Source organism: Leucoraja erinacea, chromosome 22 (assembly GCF_028641065.1).
Source record: "Leucoraja erinacea ecotype New England chromosome 22, Leri_hhj_1, whole genome shotgun sequence".
In the NCBI taxonomy this organism is placed as follows: domain Eukaryota; kingdom Metazoa; phylum Chordata; class Chondrichthyes; order Rajiformes; family Rajidae; genus Leucoraja; species Leucoraja erinaceus.
This window is the reverse complement of record NC_073398.1, coordinates 30,779,917-30,798,819: the sequence shown is the minus strand read 5'-3', so window position 1 is coordinate 30,798,819 and position 18,903 is coordinate 30,779,917. Positions and strand designations below refer to the sequence as shown.

The window sequence follows — 18,903 nt, the reverse complement described above, 5'->3', positions numbered from 1 at the left end:
TTCACAATGATATATTGTTCGTGGGATCACACTGTCCCCAGCCAACAATCGGCCTATCAGTGAACCAGTTGTCTGTTGCCGGCCTTGATTTGTCCTGGTCCTTCCTAACTTCCAGTACCCCCCCCCCCCCCCCCCCCCCCCCCATACAATCAGTCTGGAGAAGGGTCCCGACCCGAAACGTCACCCATCCGCGTTCTCCAGAGATGCTGCCTGACCCTCTGAGATACTCCAGCACTTTTTGCCAACTTGCTGGACAGTCAGACAAGGAATAGAACGAAGGATATTCTGGTTCAATAGAGAGGTTGGGAGAAACATAGACACAAGAGGCTGGAGTAACTCAGAGGGTCGGGCAGCATCTCTGGAGAAAAGGAATAGGTGACGTTTCGGGTCGAGGTGCGAAAAGATACAGAACAAATTAGAGCCTGCTCCAATCACCCAGGAAAGGTGTAGTCCACAGTGGCCCATGGACACAAAATGCTGTAGCAACTCAACGGGACAGGCAGCATCTCTGGAGAGAAGGAATGGGTTTTTTTTTAACCAAAGATGGACACAAAATGCTTCTCTCCCACAATAGTCCATTGTTGGCTGGTAAGGAGGTGATAACGAGAGGATACAAACAGTGAAACTAGCAGGATGACTAGGGTGGGGGGCGTGGGGGGGGGGGGGGGGGGGGGGGGGGTGGGGGTGGGGGGATGGAGAGAGAGAGGGGGAAAACAAGGGTTACTTGAAATGGGAGAAATCAATATTCAAACCGCTGGGTTGTAAACTGTGTTTGGCCCCACTCTGACAGTGGAGGAGGCCCAGGACAGAGAGGTCAGGGTGGGAATGGGAAGGGAAGGGGGTTAAGAAGGGAGAAAGGTTGTGTGTGAAATTAACACCAGTGTGCACTGTCCGACCAAATGATATGTGATCCCTTGGTATTATTCCATGGTATTTAGAGTCAAGTAGACAAGCCTAATTTTCATGGCCAGAGGGTTTTGGACTAACTAGAGGGAGAAAGGAAAGCTTTCTCCCCCATCTCCAACCTCCTCGGTCACTTGGGAAGGAACGTTGTTGCCGGCCTCAGCATTTACCTGAGGCCTGGTCTTCAGCCAGATTCATCAAACCCTTCCCCAGACACGGACACATAATTGTAAACATCATGTCGAACTCACAATTAAATCTCTGTTCAAACCAGCACGAAGTGTGGAGTAGATGAACGTGAGATCTCTTTGGTAAATATTTCTGAAGTGGAGTCACTGCGACTTGATGGGAATGGAGGTGGACAAGACACAGACAAAACCATTCCAGGAGCCAGGGCCATGAATACAAAGTAGTACATTCATTAGGATTAATAAAAAAGGAAGCTGTTTCTCCAGGGGCGGCACGGTGGAGCAGCGGTAGAGTTACTGCCTCACAGCGCCGGAGACCCGGGTTCGATCCTGACTACTGGCACTGTCTGTACAGAGTTTCTACGTTCTCCCCATGACCTGCGTGGGCTTTCTCCATGTGCTCCGGTTTCCTCCCACAATCCAAAGACGTGCAGGTTTGTGGGCTAATTGGCTTCTGTAAATTGCCCCTAGTGTGTAGGATAGAACCAGTTTGTAATAACCAACCTGATCTCCCTCTTTCCCCTCCCCCTCCCAGCTCTCCCACAGCCCACTGTCTCCACCTCTTCCTTTCTTCTTCCTGTCCCCCCCCACATCAGTCTGAAGAAGGATCTCGACCCGAAACGTTGCCTTTTTCCTTCGCTCCATAGATGCTGCTTCACCCGCTGAGTTTCTCCGGCATTTTTGTCTACCATAACATGAGGATTTCAATATAGTAGTAGAGAGGTTTTTCTGCAGTTGTATAGGTCTCTGGTAGGACCACATCTGGAGTATTGTGTATAGTTTTGGTCTCCTAATTTGAGGAAGGACATCCTTGTGATTGAGGCAGTGCAGTGGAGGTTCACGAGATTGATCCCTGGGATGGCGGGACTGTCATCTAAGGAAAGATTGAAAAGACTAGGCTTGTATTCACTGGAGTTTAGAAGGATGAGGGGGAATCTTATAGAAACATATAAAATTATAAAAGGACTGGACAGGCTAGATGCAGGAAAAATGTTCCCAATGTTGTGCTAGTCCAGAACCAAGGGTCACGGTCTTAGAATAAAGGGGAGGCCATTTAAGACTGAGGTGAGAAAAAACTTTTTCACCCAGAGAGTTGTGAATTTGTGGAATTCCCTGCCACAGTGAATGAGGGCAGTGGAGGCCAAGTCACTGGATGGATTGAAGAGAAAGAAAGATAGAGCTCTAGGGGCTAGTGGAGTCAAGGGATATGGGGAGAAGGCAGGCATGGGTTATTGATTGGGGACGATCAGCCATGATCACAATGAATGGCGGTGCTGGCTCGAAGGGCCGAATTCTAGTATATGTGTGATCACTTTAGAGATACCATGTAGAAACAGGCCCTTCATCTGGGTGATTACTGGACAGCACAGACCTGGTGGGATGAAGGGCCTGTTTCCATGCTGTATGTCTAAACTAAACTAAACTATTCAGTCAAAATGAAATGACGGGTCAAAGTTTGGTTTTAAAATTAACGAGAGGCAGATTAACTTTATTTTTGTATCAGTTCCTTGACGTTGGTATAAGTGCCAGTCTAGGGAGCCTTTTCAAAATTCATTCATCATCGTTGAAAACATTAGCGATGCAGTGGTGCTGGTTTCCGACGGGAACAGTGACGGACGCACCACACGTCTCTGTCCTCCAGTTCCTGCGGACTTCCGCCTCTGGAAGTACAGGATTTTGGTGTGTGTGTGTGATTCATCATTATTCCTTACAATGCTGTGTACGACAGTGATCGCAACTTCTACTGAAGTGTGGATGGCCGCTGGCTCGCTAGAAGCTCATCAGAGAGTGGTGAATCTCTGGAATTCTCTGCCACAGAAGGTAGTTGAGGCCAGTTCATTGGCTATATTTAAGAGGGAGTTAGATGTGGCCCTTGTGGCTAAAGGGATCAGGGGGTTATGGAGAGAAGGCAGGTACGGGATACTGAGTTGGATGATCAGCCATGGTCATATTGAATGGCGGTGCAGGCTCGAAGGGCCGAATGGCCTACTCCTGAACCTATTTTCTATGTTTCTATGTTACTATCCGCCCTTTGACAGGTCTTGTTTTTGGTCCAGCTGGGGGTCCACAGCCCCCTCCTCACCTGCAAACCAGGTGGGGGAGACGGTTTAGTCTCCGACTATCCGACCATGGAGCAGGTAGCACGGGAGTACATGGTACCCGTGGCAGTGGGAACTCCCCCCTGACCTGACCTTTGAAAAGTAATCTACATTAATGAGAGGAAGAAGGGTCTCTCCAGAGATGCTGCCTGTCCCGCTGAGCTACTCCAGCTTGTTGTGTCAATCTACATTAATGGGAGGAGAGTTTTAGTCAGGCTTTAATGAAACTGTTGCGAGAAACAGACTGAAGTTTTAGTACCGGAGGTCAAATTTTGAGGCGACAAGTACAGCTTGTTAGTTTTAACTCAGCAGGCCAGCTTTCAAAAGACTTGGGCTCTTCCTTTATTCACTCTTAACGTATGCTTATTAGATGGAGGCAGCTCTCCTCATCTCCCAGTAATGAAGTGAGCCTCAAAGATCTTCTATTTCTCTGTAATCTGTGTTGGATCCCTTTTATCTGTACGTTGAAGTTCAGCCACACACATCTCTCAGGCCTTGAACAAGTTCTCAGGAAGGCTCATAGATTCAAGGGTGGTGGTGGAGACGGATACGATCAGATGTAGATATGATAGAGGCATTTAGGACGCAGAAGATAACTGGGACACAGCTACTGCATAAGATAATTGGATCACAGCTACCAGCCTTGGAGGGCATCTACCACACACGGTGCCCCAGGAAGGTCGTCAGCATCCACAAAGACTCTTCACACCCTTGCAATAGTCTGTTCGAACCTCTACCTGCCGACAGACGTTACAAGGCCTTCTACACCTGCTCCTCCAGACTTAGGAACAGCTTCATTCCCAGAGCTTTAGCTGCTCTGAACCAGCCCTGCTGAGTGCCCGCTGCCCCCCCCCGCCCCCCCGAACTGTCTCCCTCGGATGGCCACGTCGCACATCCACCCGGCACAGACCCATTTGCACTTTATACTGTTTTATTTTTAATCTTGTTTCTCTGGGTGTCTAAATTTTTAATTAATTAAGTTATTACATCGGATGGAAGCTGCATACCAAATCTAGTTGTACCTCTGTGCAATGGCAATAAAATATATTATTATTATTTATTTATTTTTTTGGAAAGGCACATGGATATGCAGGGAATGGAGATATATAGGCAGAAGAGATTAGTAAACATCAGGCTCATTAGCAATGACCACATTCCAATATAATGACACCACTCCCCTGCTGTGCTGGAACGGATTTGAAGAAGGGTCCCAACCCGAAACATCGCCCATCCATTTCCTCCACAGATGCTGCTGATTTGCTGGGTTACTCCAGCACTTTGTGTTTTGCTGAAGATGCCAGCATCTGCAGTTCCTTATGTTGAAGGACATTCTTGCTATTAGGTTCACCAGGTTAATTCTGGGGATGGCGGATCTGACATATGATGAAAGAATGGATCGACTGGCCTTATATTCATTGGAATTTAGAAGGATGAGAGGATATCTTATAGAAACATATACAATTATTAAGGGAGTGGACAGGCTAGATGTAGGAAAAAAATTCCCAATGATGGGCGAGTCCAGAACCAGGGGTCACAGTTTAAGAATAAGGGGTAGGCCATTTAGGACTGAGATGAGGAAAATCTTTTTCACCCAGAGTTGTGAATCTGCGGAATTGTCTGCCACAAAAGGCAGTGGAGGCCAATTCACTGGACGTTTTCAAGAGAGAGTTAGATAGAGCTCTTAGGGCTAATGGAGTCAAGGGATATGAGGAGAAAGCAGGAACGGGCTACTGATTCTGGATGATCAGCCATGATCATATTGAATGGCGGTGCTGGCTCGGAAGGGCCGAATGGCCTCTACTCCTGCACCTATTTTCTATGTTTCCATGTTTCTATGTCACTATTGGACTGATTTTTAGTGGTTCAATAAACTTAGCTTTATTTGTTTCAAAGCCAAACACCTCCCTCACTCAAAAAAAAGTTTAGATATGGAGGTAAAAAAATACTACTTGTAGTATCCACAAATGTTGTGAACCTACGCTGCACTCCCTCAATTGCAAGAATATCCTTCCTCAAATTAGGGGACCGAAACTGCACACAATACTCCAGGTGTGGTCTCACTGTGGCCCTGTACACCTGCAGAAGGACCTCTTTGCTCCTATACTCAACTCCTCTTGTTATGAAGGCCAACATGCCATTCACTTTCTTCACTGCCTGCTGTACCTGCATGCTTACTTTCAGCGACTGATGAACAAGGACCCCCAGATCCCGTTGTACTTCCCCTTGTCCCAACTTGACACCATTTAGATAATAATCTGCCTTGCTGTTTTTGCTACCAAAGTGGATAACCTCACATTTATTCACATTAAACTGCATCTGCCATGCATCTGCCCACTCGCCCAACCTGTCCAAGTCACCCTGCATTCTCATAGCATCCTCCTCACAGTTCACACTGCCACCCAGCTTTGTGTCATCTGCAAATTTGCTAATGAAAATCGAAGATCTCGGAGAAAACCCACGCAGTTTCACGGGGGCGAATGTACAAACTGCGTACATACAGCACCCGTAGTCGGGATCAAACCCGAGTCACTGGCAACTCTACTGCTGCGCCACCATCGTTCAGCTGCACCTTCTAAACTCGCAACTTCTGCCAGATGAGTGGCATAAGGCAGCGGGCACATAGAGCCCACCAGATCACAGGGCATCATTTCCGCTGACATACATCATCTTTCCTGCACTAACACTGGATCAAAGTCACGGAATTCACACCTTTATGACACCGTGGCAGAATCCAACACAAGGTTCAAGTCGAGGGCACAGCATCACCTTCTCCAGCGTGTTTAATAATGGCCGGTATGTTTTAGCTCTATTGGGGCAGTGCTTACATCCTGTCAAAGATAATGGGCAAAGGTACACAAGCTTGAATGGACGTACCACCAGGCTCAGGGACAGCTTCTTCCCCTCCGTTATCAAGCTTCTGAACAGTCCTTCCGTAAGCTAGGGTACTCTCCAGTTCACCTCTACCCCATTGCGGACATTGGACTCTGTCCATGCAACCAAAGCACTTCAATAGCAAGATCTATCGTGGACATTGGGAACTGATGCACTACAATGCTGAGAACTATATTCTGCACTCTGTATCTTCCCCGCTGTTCTACCTGTTGTACTTGAGTTTGACTTGATTGTATTGATGTACACTAGTATCTGATCTGTTTCCGTGCTGAAATTGTTATATGGTTATAAGATAATGCTTTTCACTGTACCTCAGCACACGTGACAATTATAAACCTAACTTAACATGAAAAGGTCATGACTTGAGAGGCTGAGCTGGAGCGAGAGGATGGGCAGGCTTTGAATTTATTCCTTGGAGCTGAGGAAGAATGAGGGGTGATCTCATAGAGGTGTATAAGCCCATGAGAGGAATAGATAGGCTGGATGCACAGTCTGTTACGCAGGGTAGGGGAATCAAGAACCAGAAGTCATAGGTGTAAGGTGAGATGGGAAAGATTCAATACGAAACTGAGGGGAAAAGTGTAGAAGAAAAAATAATATCCTTCCTCACTTAATTTTGATTGGGATTGAACAAGGTAACGAAAGGGTGTTTTGGATGTGACATTTGGCATTTCTTGCTTAACCAGATGTAGAAGAGGTTGATGGGAATTCTCAAAGTAAGATTGGACATATTAACTCTTGTCTGGGAGTGTGATGAAGGGTGGGTGGCAAATGTTAAACATGAAATAGTACAGGAGATAAGGAAGCTTGTTTTCCCTCCTGTGAGAAGTTATCACAGTAGATCACCCTCGCCCCATTGTTACTGTAAACGGGGGGCTTATGATTGACCCGGAGAAGGGATGGTGGTGTGGGCCGCCTGAAAGGTAAGGTAGAATAATGTCAAGATGCACTTGAATTCTGTTTGACTTGATCTGTTGTTGAATAAGATTGACACAAGCAAAAAGAATATTACGACTAATGAAATAATTGGTATCCATGTTGTTGATAGAATATTTTCGTAGAGTAGTATCTAACAAAAGTAAACAAAACTTGTTTCCTCTCTGTAACTTCTACAGGTGCACAGTAGAGAGCATGCTGACCGGTTGCATCGTGGCTTGGTTCGGCAACTTGAGCGCCCTGGAGAGGAAGAGACTACAAAAAGTAGTAAACACTGCCCAGTCCATCATCGGCTCTGACCTTCCTTCCATCGAGGGGATTTATCGCAGTCGCTGCCTCAAAAAGGCTGGCAGTATCATCAAGGACCCACACCATCCTGGCCACACACTCATCTCCCTGCTACCTTCAGGTAGAAGGTACAGGAGCCTGAAGACTGCAACAACCAGGTTCAGAAATAGCTACTTCCCCACAGCCATCGGGCTATTAAACCTGGCTCGGACAAAACTCTGAACATTAATAGCCCATTATTTGTTATTTGCACTTTATCAGTTTATTTATTCATGTGTTTTGTAGTCAATGCCTATTAAGTTCAGTTGTGCTGAAGCAAAGCAAGAATTTCATTGTCCTATCAGGGACACATGACAATAAACTCTCTTGAACTTGAACTTGAATATAACCGTCGGCTAATTCTGTGGTGAAGCCAGAGAACTGGTGAGCCGTTCACTGTCACCATCTCTCCATGACGACATGTAATAAAGTCTCTTGACGCAAACCTGCGAAGTCTCCGTTTTTCATTTTCCCTTAATTTCCCTCTAAATTAATTTCTTCCACAAAAGGTTTTCACATAGAGGGTTTAAGAAGGAACTGCAGATGCTGGAAAATCGAAGGTAGACAAAAATGCTGGAGAAACTCAGCAATAGGCAACATGGCAATAGGCAACATATGCAATAGGCAACGTTTCGGGTCGAAACCCTGAAGGGTTTCGGCCCGAAACGTTGCCTATTGCCTTCGCTCCATAGATGCTGCCTCACCCGCTGAGTTTCTCCAGCATTTTTGTCTACCTGCACATAGAGGGTGGTGCTTCTTTGGAACGAGCTGCCAGAGGAGGTAGTTGAAGCAAATACTGCAGCAACATTGAAAAGACATTCGGGCAGGTACACGGATCGGAAAGATTTAGAGGGATGTGGGCCAAATGCGAGCAGGTGGGACTAGTGTAGACGAGGCATCTTGGTCAGCACCGGCAAGTTGGGCCGAAGGGCCTGTTTCCGGGCTACACCGGTCCATAGTCTCACTAATGGCATGGCTTCTTTGGAAATCATTAGATAGCCTAGAATGTGTTTTTTGTAATAAACTTTATTCTATATTACAAATAGTAAATTTTTTGTTCTGAAACTGCAAAATAGGAGTGCATCATATTTACATACACAGGTATACAATTGATATAACAAAGTAATGAAGCTAGCCTTTGTCGGGTCCTTTCATCTCTTTGTTTTGAGTAGTATATTTAATTGCAGTCCTTATTAAGATAAAACCTATTGTCGATCGGTCTTGGCGGAGTCTAACACTGGTTTCTAAGGGTAGGTTGTTACAAACTGTCTTTAAATAGAGATGTGCACATCGCAAACCCATTCAGACCAGACACACTATTCTCAAGCAAAAGAAAAATAGAGCGGGAATAAATCATAGGACACATTCACGATCATGGCATTGCAGTTTGGTATCAGTCTTTGCTTCCCAGGTTCATTATTACATGCACTTTTTTTTATATTTTAACCAAAAAAGGAACAAATGATATCGAAAAGAAATACTGAGGTCATTGTCAGGGACTGACCTATCAATCACATCCACAAACACAGGTCGGGCACAGTTCAAGGCAAAAAGCTATTGTTTCAAAAAGTCCCTTTTTATATATATTTTTTTTCAGCTGAATGAGTTGGTGGGTGAAGGGAGGGGCTGGGAGAACAGTATTTAGATTTGATAATAATACATCATGTATAAATGTCATGGGTGGGGAGGGAGAGAGAAGAACATTCCAATCAGCTGCCCACCGACCAAGGATTGGACCTCCTGACAACCTCCTCTCTCTCTCCCTCCCCCCCCCCCCCCCCACACACACACACACACCTCCCGTCCCAAGGTCCCGGTTCCTCCCGCATGTAACACGTGCAAGTCATGTCTTCGCCTTTGCAGTTGAATTCTTTCGTTAGCCGTCTTCTATAAATAACATTTCACAGTTCTGTCAATCTGTGCGCGTTTTCTGTGCAAATAAAAAGGAACGCCTGTTTGGAGCCAGCTGGCGGTTCGTGGGGTCTTCTGTCTCGTGGAACCTCACGCACTAGGTAGACGTCTGCAAATAAAATTTGATAATCCACAGTGGCACTTATTTTCGAACAGCACTGTAATCCTTTGGTCTTCGCTGGCTGGGATAGTCCATCGTTTCCAAACCAAAAATGTCTTTTAGTTTCATTTGCCAGTACCTCCAGAGTCACGGACTGCCCCATAACTCTGGTGAACATCGAACCTGTCCATTTGTTTGAGATGCTTCCACATGATCACGTACACTTCTACTTTTTTCCTTAATAATAACAAGGCTTCGGATTTAGAGTACCTTTGTTTTTTGCATGAGTTTATGTGTGCGTGTGTGCGCGTGCGCGCGCTTGTGTGTGTGTGTGCACTTGTGTGTGTGTGTGTGTGTGTGTGTGTGTGTGTGTGTGTGTGTGCGCGCGCTTGTGTGTGTGTGTGTGTGCGCGCTTGTGTGTGTGTGTGTGTGTGTGTGTGCGCGCGCTTGTGTGTGTGCGCGTGTGTGTGTGTGTGTATATGTGCGTGTGCTGTGTGTGTGTGTGTGTGTGTGTGTGTGTGCGTGTGTATTTTGCACATGTGTATGTCTGTATATGTTTGCGTTTTTACATGATGCCTGCGTGTACCATTGTGTTACTGTGCGTACATCTATGTACACACCCTCCGATTGCTCCTCTCCTGTCACCACAGCCCATGTCCGCAGCTCTGGAATACACATACCCCCAAGCCAAGCCTGTCCATCCTCTGCCAATAATGTCATGCTCTCTTCCCTTCTCACAGACCAGATAAATTGCAATTCTCATGCACAATTTTTTTGTTTTCTTTGTCCACAACTTCTGGCCGTAAAGTCAACCGAACTGGAGACCACGTTCTTGTCTCACTGATCTTGCGTCGATCGGAGTTAATTTTGGAACAGGCCTCCAATCGATGCCTTATTCGGTACCAACCGATCCCAAAGGAAATCGCTTACAGCGTCCCACAAATAAAACGGGGAGATCTTCCACCGATCCCGGTTCCCATCGCGCTCACACACCACAAGAGGAAAGGCTGCCAAGTCCCTCTGGAGAAGACGGCCGAGTAAATCATCGCGATCTCGAGTCGCTCGCCAGCGATTCCTTTGCCGGAGATTTGCTGCTCTATTTTACAAACCACATTCGCGATATTTTTAGTTTTAACCTTTCATGTACATTTTGACGTATCCAAAAAAAATGTGAGGGAGAGAGAGAGAGAGAGAGGAGAGAGGGAGAGAGAGACTGAAGGAGAATAAAAGATGAAGACGCAGGGGTAATGGAGAGATAGATGATCAAGGTGACGTTGCTTGAACCAATCATAACTTGCACTTGAAAGGCGACCATCTTAAGTCAGGCACAGCTTGGCGTCTTTTACCCAGCGTTCCTTGGGAGTGCCACTCAGCTCTCTATTGACATGAGAGCAACTATCTGTTCAAGTTTGTAAGCTAACCGCTGCCTCCTGGACTGCTCGTCACATTCTAGAGTACTTACGATCTGTGGGCGAGAAATCAAAAGAAAGAATGTTTCAATGATGAATACGGTCGCTTTTGACACTCATTAAAAACGATTCTATTGCAGACGCAAGGAACTGGAGATGTTGGTTTACAAAAACAGATACAAAGTGCTGGAGTAACATCAGCGGATCAGGGCAGCAACTCTGGAGAACGTGATCAGGTGACATTTCAGTTTGGGCTAGTGCCTGTGTCCGCGCTGTACCACTCTCTAAAGGGGCTGTCCCACTTGCATGCGTTTGGCATGACCAAACGGAAGCGGAGTTCACGCAAAGTTCGCGCTAAGTACGCGCTAAGTTTGCGTGTCATACTTACCAATCAGCTGGGCAGGAGGCGGGCCGACTGAATTTGGGCGCCGCACGGCGTAGGGCGGTGACGTCATCACGCAACGCCACGCCAGGCGGTGACGTCATTGAGCAACGCCACGCGCTAGGCGTAAGCCGTCAAGAGACGCTGCGTACGACCGCAATGCGCCTGCGTGCTGACAGGCCATTGGCGTGCAAAGATTTCGGACACTGTCAGATTTTCGGAGCCCAGCGCGATGTCGGGACCAGCCCTGCACAACTCCGCGCTTCTAAGTGGGACGGGCCCCGCGCGGCCATACGGTGCCCATACGCCTCAAGCGACCACGTTTGGTCGCGCCAAACGCATGCAATCGCATGCAAGTGGGACAGGCCCTTAACTTGCTGACTGGGATTCTCTGGAAAGTGAGAGAAGGAAAAGGGAGTTAAAGGGGTCAAACAAGTTTCAAATGTCAGAGGATTTGTAGGGTGTAAACAGGGTCAGTATTTTCTGCTGTTGTGAAAGGGAGAACAAGATAATCCAATCTTAACCCAGAGCCAGGGTGATTTAGGACAATGCCAGAAGATAGCTTGTTTTACAGAGGGGAGCAGGAACTTGGGACACACCTTCACAACCCTGCAGTGAATGATCTGGTCTGAACTCAAGACCCTGGCAGGTGTAGGATGGAACACCAGTGAAGGAGCAATGACATTTGGGAATGCTTGAGATGCTGGAAGCGGAGGAGCTCTGGAGGACCATAGGGCTGAAGGTGACGACAAAGAACGGGCTATTACCTCCTCGCTGTATTTGCTAACATAGGAATAGATTTCGCTGAGGGCACTCATGGCGTTGAATTCAGCCATGTGCATCCGGGACTGTTCCGCAAGGTAGGCATTCATGTCCTGGTCACTGATGGCCGGCATTTTCCCAATGTCTGCATAGTACCTGCAGCAACAAAGGGAAGCATAAATAGACAATTAAAGACAGAAAGAAGACTCCATTTCATCACAACAGAAACAAAAACAGAGAGACCTCTTAACCTTAATACACCTTCTCATTTTTACAATGTGTTTAGTGTAGGATGATGTACAGTTCTTCAGCGGCACTTGGTTGCAAGGGCATCACTTGGCCAGCTTACAACCCAGCGGTATGAATATATATATTTATTTAAATAATCTTTTTATTAGAGGCAGGTACATATCATATTAAAAACATTTCATGTATATCATTCCTTCATTACTAATATTATCGATTTATAATAACTACTAGTATTTTTTGTTTATATAGATAGAGAGAAAAAAGGAAAAAGCATGATAAAGAAGAATGGAATAATTTACTAAAAATAGAACGTTGGAGATAAGTTCGTAAATTATAAAGTATAACTTTTCATCTAATCCTTAATTCGAGTTTCAGTCAGGTTCACGTGCCGAGCCAGTCTGCCCCTTCAAATAGTCAATGAATGGAGACCAGATTCTGATAAAAAAAGCTCTTGTTTGTCCATTAAGACAAGTCTAATTCTTTCCAAATGTAGGGTCTCCGACATTTCTATAATCCACATTTTAATTGTGGGGGTTAATAGGACCTTTCCAAAATGTTAATATTAATTTTTTCCCAGTTATTATACTATAGTCGATAAAGTTTATTTGGGTTGTTGTAAGTGTATGAATATTGACCTCTCTTGAAGTTACCCTTGCTTTCCCCTCTCTCTCCATCCCTCCCCCATCATAGTTCTCCGACCAGTCGGCCTCCCCTCCTAATTAAATTTAATCTTTATATGCCTCATTGTCACCTTCTCCTTGCTAACAATGTTCTATTCTACATTTTGTACATGGTCCCCTTTGATATCTTGTTTTCACACCTGATCCTTCCATATCTCTGTGTCTCCCTCTCCCTCTCCTTTCTCAGTCTGAAGAAGGCAGCAACTCTACCGCTGCTCCTTGGTGCTGCCCTGTATGGGGTTTGTACGTTCTCCCCGTGACCTGCGTGGGTTTTCCTGGGAGCCCTGGTTTCCTCCCACACTCCAAAGACGTACAGGTTTTATAATTGTAAATTGTCCCCAGTGTGTGCAGGATAGCGTTAGTGTACAGGGATTGCTGGTCGATGCGGATTCGGTGAGAGAAGGGTCTGTTTCCGCGCTGTATCTCTAAACTAAACAAAACTCAATAAAACATAACTAGTAGACAGGTACAGCAGGCAGTGAAGAAAGCAAATGGCATGTTGTCCTTCATAGCGAGAGGATTTGAGTACAGGAGCAAGGAGGTCCTACTGCAGTGGTACAGGGCCCTGGTGAGACCCCACCTGGAGAATTGTGTGCAATTTTGGTCTCCTAATTTGAGGAAGAACATTCTTGCTATTGAGGAAGTGCAGCGTAGGTTCACCAGGTTAATTCCCGGGATGGCAGGACTGACATATGATGAAAGAATGGATCGACTGAGCTTATATTCACTGGAATTTAGAAAGATGAGAGGGAATCTTATAGAAACATATACAATTCTTAAGGATTGGACAAGCTAGATGCAGGAAAAATGTTCCCGATGTTAGGGGAATCCAGAACCAGGGGTCACAGTTTAAGAATAAGTGGTAGGCCATTTAGGATTGAGATGAGGAAAAACGTTTTCACCCAGAGAGTTGTGAATCTGTGAAATTTTCTGCCACAGAAGCAGTGGAGGCCAATTCACTAGATGTATTCAAGAGAGAGTTAGATATAGCTCATATGGCTAACAGAATCAAGGGATATGGGGAAAAGCAGGAATGGGGTACTGATTTGGCAGGGATGGGGTAGTGATTGGGGATGATCAGCCATGATCACATTGAATGGCGGTGCTGGCTCGAAGGGCCGAATGGCCTACTCCTGCACCTATTGTCTATTATCTATATTGTCAAAGCATCGTAAGACAAGGAGCATCTGTATTGTCTTTCTGTTGACTGTATAGCACGCATTAAAGCTTTTTACTGTATCTTGGTAAACGTGGCAATAAACTAAATTTAACTGAACTGAACTGAATTGAACTAGTGTAGATGAGACATGTTGGCCGGTGTGGGCAGGTTGGGCCGAAGGGCCTGTTTCCACACTCTATGACTCGATGAAATGAGCAGCAATACAATACGGATCTTGCAAACCAAATGACCAGTTTATGTGCTGCACATACAAAGTACCTTTCATGCAATATTGAATATCTCCCACTGTGAAAGGACTACATGGAATAATTTCAATTTATTTTTGTTGCAACACAGAGAAACAGAAATATCCATAACAATTTGCTGCTCGTGGATGTCTAAAGTGCATGAAATATGAAATAATAAGAGATACTCCCAAGAGCCAATCTCGTCCCCTGATGATCTCATTATAATTTAATAACAACATCCCAGTCCCAATATTGCCAGCAGGAGAGGCAGAAATGTCAAATCAGACCAAAGCCATCTGCTCACCTCCATTCCCCCCCACCCGACTCTCTGCAATGTCCTGACAGCCTGGCAAACACTTGTTGGAGCCATCAGACAGGTGATGTCACCAGGTATAGACATGACACAACTTATCAATTTGATTGAAACCCACCCCGTGCCCCTGACAGTATCTTAGTTTTGAGTTTAGTTTCGAGATACAGCGCAGAAACAGGCCCTTTGGCCCATTGAGTCCAAGCCAACCCATGATCCCCGCACAGGGTGGCCACGGTGGCACAGCGGTAGAGTTGCTGCCTTACAGGGCTTGCAGCGCCAGAGACCCGGGTTCGATCCCGACTATGGGTGCTGTCTGTACGGAGTTTGCACGTTCTCCCCGTGACCCGCGTGGGTTTTCTCCAGGATCTCTGTTTTGTCCCACACTCCAAAGATGTACGGGTATGTAGGTTAATTGGCTTGCTGTATGTGTAAGTTGTCCCTAGTGTGTGTAGGATCGCGCTAATGTGTGGGGATTGCTTGTCGGTACGGACTTGGTGGGCCGAAGGGCCTGTTTCCGCCCTGTATCTCTAAACTAAAAACTAAAACGGACGCTACCCTAGTTTAGTTTAACTTAGTGTTGTTTATTGTCACGTGTACGTAGGTGCAGTGAAAAGTTTTTGTTGCACGCTATCTCGTCAGCGGATAGGCAACGCATGATTACAATCGAGACGATTACAATCCTACACACACTGGGGACAATTCACAATTTCACCGAAGACAATTAACCTCAAACCTGTACGCCTTTGGAGTGTGGGAGAAAACCAGAGCACCCGGAGAAAACCCATGGGTCACGGAGAGAACGTACAAACTCCGTACAGACAGCGCCCATGGTCAGGATCGAACCCGGGTCTCTGGCGCTGTGAGGCAGCAACTCTACCGCTGCGCCACCGAGCCATGACTTTCTGGTTAGCTACGGGCAAGAGGCGTGATGGAAGATTGAATGAACAAATGCAGGGGTGTAGAAGCATAGACAATAGGTGCAGGAGTAGGTCATTCGGCCCTTCGAGCCTGCACCGCCATTCAATATGATCATGGCTGATCATCCAACTCAGTATCCTGTACCTGCCTTCTCTCCATACCCCCCTGATCCATTTAGCCACAAGGGCAACATCTAACTCCCTCTTAAATATAGCCAATGAACTGGCCTTCTGTGGCAGAGGATTCCACAGATTCACCACTTGAGCGTCCACAATGTTCAGGGCGATGAAACGGCCAGGAACCGCGACCAACCGCCGCGGGCACAGCGCTCGATACTGACCTCTCCACCCAGCTCTTGTAGTTGGGGATGTCCTTGGCGTAGAGCAGCTTGTTGGACGGAGAGTCCTTGCCCAGTCTGTGCTCCGAAGTGGAACAGGAATCCATGAAGGTCTGTGCCACCACGGAGAGGCAGGCATCCGTGATGCTGCTCTTGTGGATGTCGAAGACAAACTGCGGGTTCTTGATCACGTTCACCCAAAACCTCAATGGGAGGCTGCGAGGAGAAAAAGAAGAGGCACTGTGAGGGACAGTAGATTCTTAAAACACCGTGATAAACACTCAGAGAATGGCTGGATAAGAAACATAGAAACATAGATAATAGGTGCAGGAGTCGGCCATTCGGCCCTTCGAGCCTGAACCGCCATTCAATACGATCGCGGCTGATCATCCAACTCAGTATCCCGTACCTGCCTTCTCTCCATACCCTCTGATCCCTTTAGCCACAAGGGCCACATCTAACTCCCTCTTAAATATAGCCAATGAACTGTGGCCTCAACTACCTTCTATTGCAGAGAATTCCACAGATTCACCACTCTCTGTGTGAAAAATGTTTTTCTCATCTCGATCCTAAAAGATTTCCCCTTTATCCTTAAACTGTGACCCCTTGTTCTGGACTTCCCCAACATCGGGAACAATCTTCCTGCATCTAGCCTGTCCAACCCCTTAAGAATTTTGTAAGTTTCTATAAGATCCCCCCTCAATCTTCTAAATTCTAGCGAGTACAAGCCGCTATAAAGATTAATCTCCGGGACCCATAGCCCAGCAAAACAACATAATGCTGGAAGAACATCACGGTGGCGCAGCGGTAGAGTTTCTGCTCGACAGCACCAGGGACCCAGGTTTGATCCTGACTAGGTGTTCCGTCTGTACGGAGCTTGTACATTCTCCCCCTGAACTATTCATTGGAATTGGGAAGGATTAGAGGGGATCTTATAGAGACATATAACATTCTTAAGGGATTGGGCAGGCTAGATGCAGAAACAATGTTCCCGATGTTGGGGGGTGTCCTGAACCATGGGTCACAGTTTAAGAATAAGTGGTAGGCCATTTAGGATTGAGATGAGGAAAAACTTTTTCACCCAGAGAGTTGTGAATCTGTGAAATGTTCTGCCACAGAAGCAGTGGAGGCCAATTCACTGGATGTATTCAAGAGAGAGTTAGATATAGCTCATATGGCTAACAGAATCAAGGGATATGGGGAAAAGCAGGAACGGGGTACTGATTTTGGATAATCAGCCATGATCATATTGAATGGTGGTGCTGGTTCGAAGGACCGAATGGCATCTATTTTTTTCTATGTTTCTATGTTCTGCCTGAGTTTTCCCGTTTCCTCTCACACTCCAAAGACGTACAGGTTTGTAGACTAATATGCTTGGTGTAATTGTAAATTGTCCCTAGTGTGTGTGGGATAGTGTTAGTGTGTGGGGATCGCTGGACTTGGTGAGCCGAAGGGCCTTTTATCCGCGCTGTATGTCTAAACTAAACTAAACTCAGTGGTTGAAGAAGAATCAATGGAGGCAAGTAGTTGCCCAGTGTAGGGGAATCGAGAAGCAGACATAGGTTTAGGGTGAGGGGGTGAAAGGGGGAGGGTAGAAGGCCATCTCTACGAATGTGCTGCAACTCACATGGCAGTCCTAGTTGTGATTTGCAGAAATCACAAAGTCGATGGAACAACTTCTGGAGATAGACACAAAAATGCTGGAGTAACTCAGCTGGACAGGCAGCATCTCTGGAGAGAAGGAATGGGTGACGTTTTGGGTCGAGATCTTCAGGTTGCAGGTGGGTGCCGGAGGTTGCCGGAGGTTGCAGGTAGTGGAAGCAGGTAGGGAGACTGACAAAAACCTCCGGGAACCCCACGGAAACCTTGGGTGGGGCACAAAGTCTCCAGAGGTTTCCGTTCAGGTTTTCTAAGTGGGACAGGGACATTACACTATCCTGCACACACTAAGGACAATTTACAATTATACCAGGCCCAATTCACCTACAATCCTGTACGTCTTTGGAGTGTGGGAGGAAACCGGAGCTCCCGGAGAAAACCCACGCGGTCACGGGGAGAACGTACAAACTCCATCCAGACAGCACCCGCAGTGAGGATGGAACCCGGGTCTCTGGCGCTGTGAGGCAGCAACTCTACCGCTGCGCCACCGTGTTTGATATTTGCACCTGTTCCTTCCTCTTCAGGATATGGTAACGTACCCAAACTGGAGGTATGAGGAAGAGCAGATTAGCCTGAGCTTAATACTGACTGTGCAGCTAATGTGGACTTGATTGCCCCGTAGCTGTGCGATAACAGCAGCTACACTGGAACAGATGAAATGATTGCTGCCTGGTCAGATCAAATTAGTTCCGAGATGAATCTCAGCTCCAATCAATTAATTGTGAACTTCAGCCGATGGTGGGAATTTTAATTAAAGACACACTCAATCAGCTCCTTTTGTGTAGGGTGGAACTGCAGATGCTGGTTCACAATGAAGATAGACGCAAAATGCTGGAGTAACTCAGCGGAACAGGCAGCATCTCTGGAGAGAGGGGAGAGGTGATGTTTCGGGCCGAGAGCCTTCTTCACACAGTCTGAAGAAGGGGCTCGACCCGAAACGTCACCCATTCCTTCTCTCCAGAGATGTTGCCTGTCCCTGCTGAGTTACTCCAGCATTTTGTATCCTTCCCACTATATTTTGTCCTTTTCTTACTCCACTCAGTAACAGGTATCGACACCAGCTTGCTCCCACCATTCACCCTCTCCTTGACTCATTCTATCTCACCCTTAAGGTCATAATGGGCTAGGAGTAGGATTAGGCTATTTGGCCCATCGTCTACTCTGCCATTCAATCATGGCTGATTGATCTCTCCCGCCTATCCCCATTCTCCTGCCTCCATTTTTCCTTCTATTATTTATTATGTAAAATAATATGTGTGTTATGATTGTGTTTATAGTTTGTTTGGATGTTTTGTTGTTCCGCGAGCATTGCCACTTTCATTTCACTGCACATCTCGTATGTGTATGTGACAAATAAACTGCCTTGACTTCTCCGCATAACCTCAGACACCTGTACTAATGAAAATCTATCTATCTCTGCCTTAAGGTTTG

The 18,903-nt window shown here is 46.4% G+C and overlaps 1 protein-coding gene across 1 annotated transcript in view; it reads right to left on the bottom strand.

Annotated features, from left to right (window-relative positions):
- Nucleotides 1-9,853: 9,853 nt before the first annotated feature.
- The window catches only part of plxna4 (plexin A4), a 485,825-nt gene continuing 476,775 nt past the window's right edge, over nt 9,854-18,903 (bottom strand). Inside the window, 3 exon segments of the mRNA XM_055653389.1 lie at nt 9,854-10,821; nt 11,915-12,065; nt 15,817-16,029. Coding sequence (XP_055509364.1) covers nt 10,726-10,821; nt 11,915-12,065; nt 15,817-16,029 — 460 coding nt within the window. The 3' untranslated portion in view covers nt 9,854-10,725.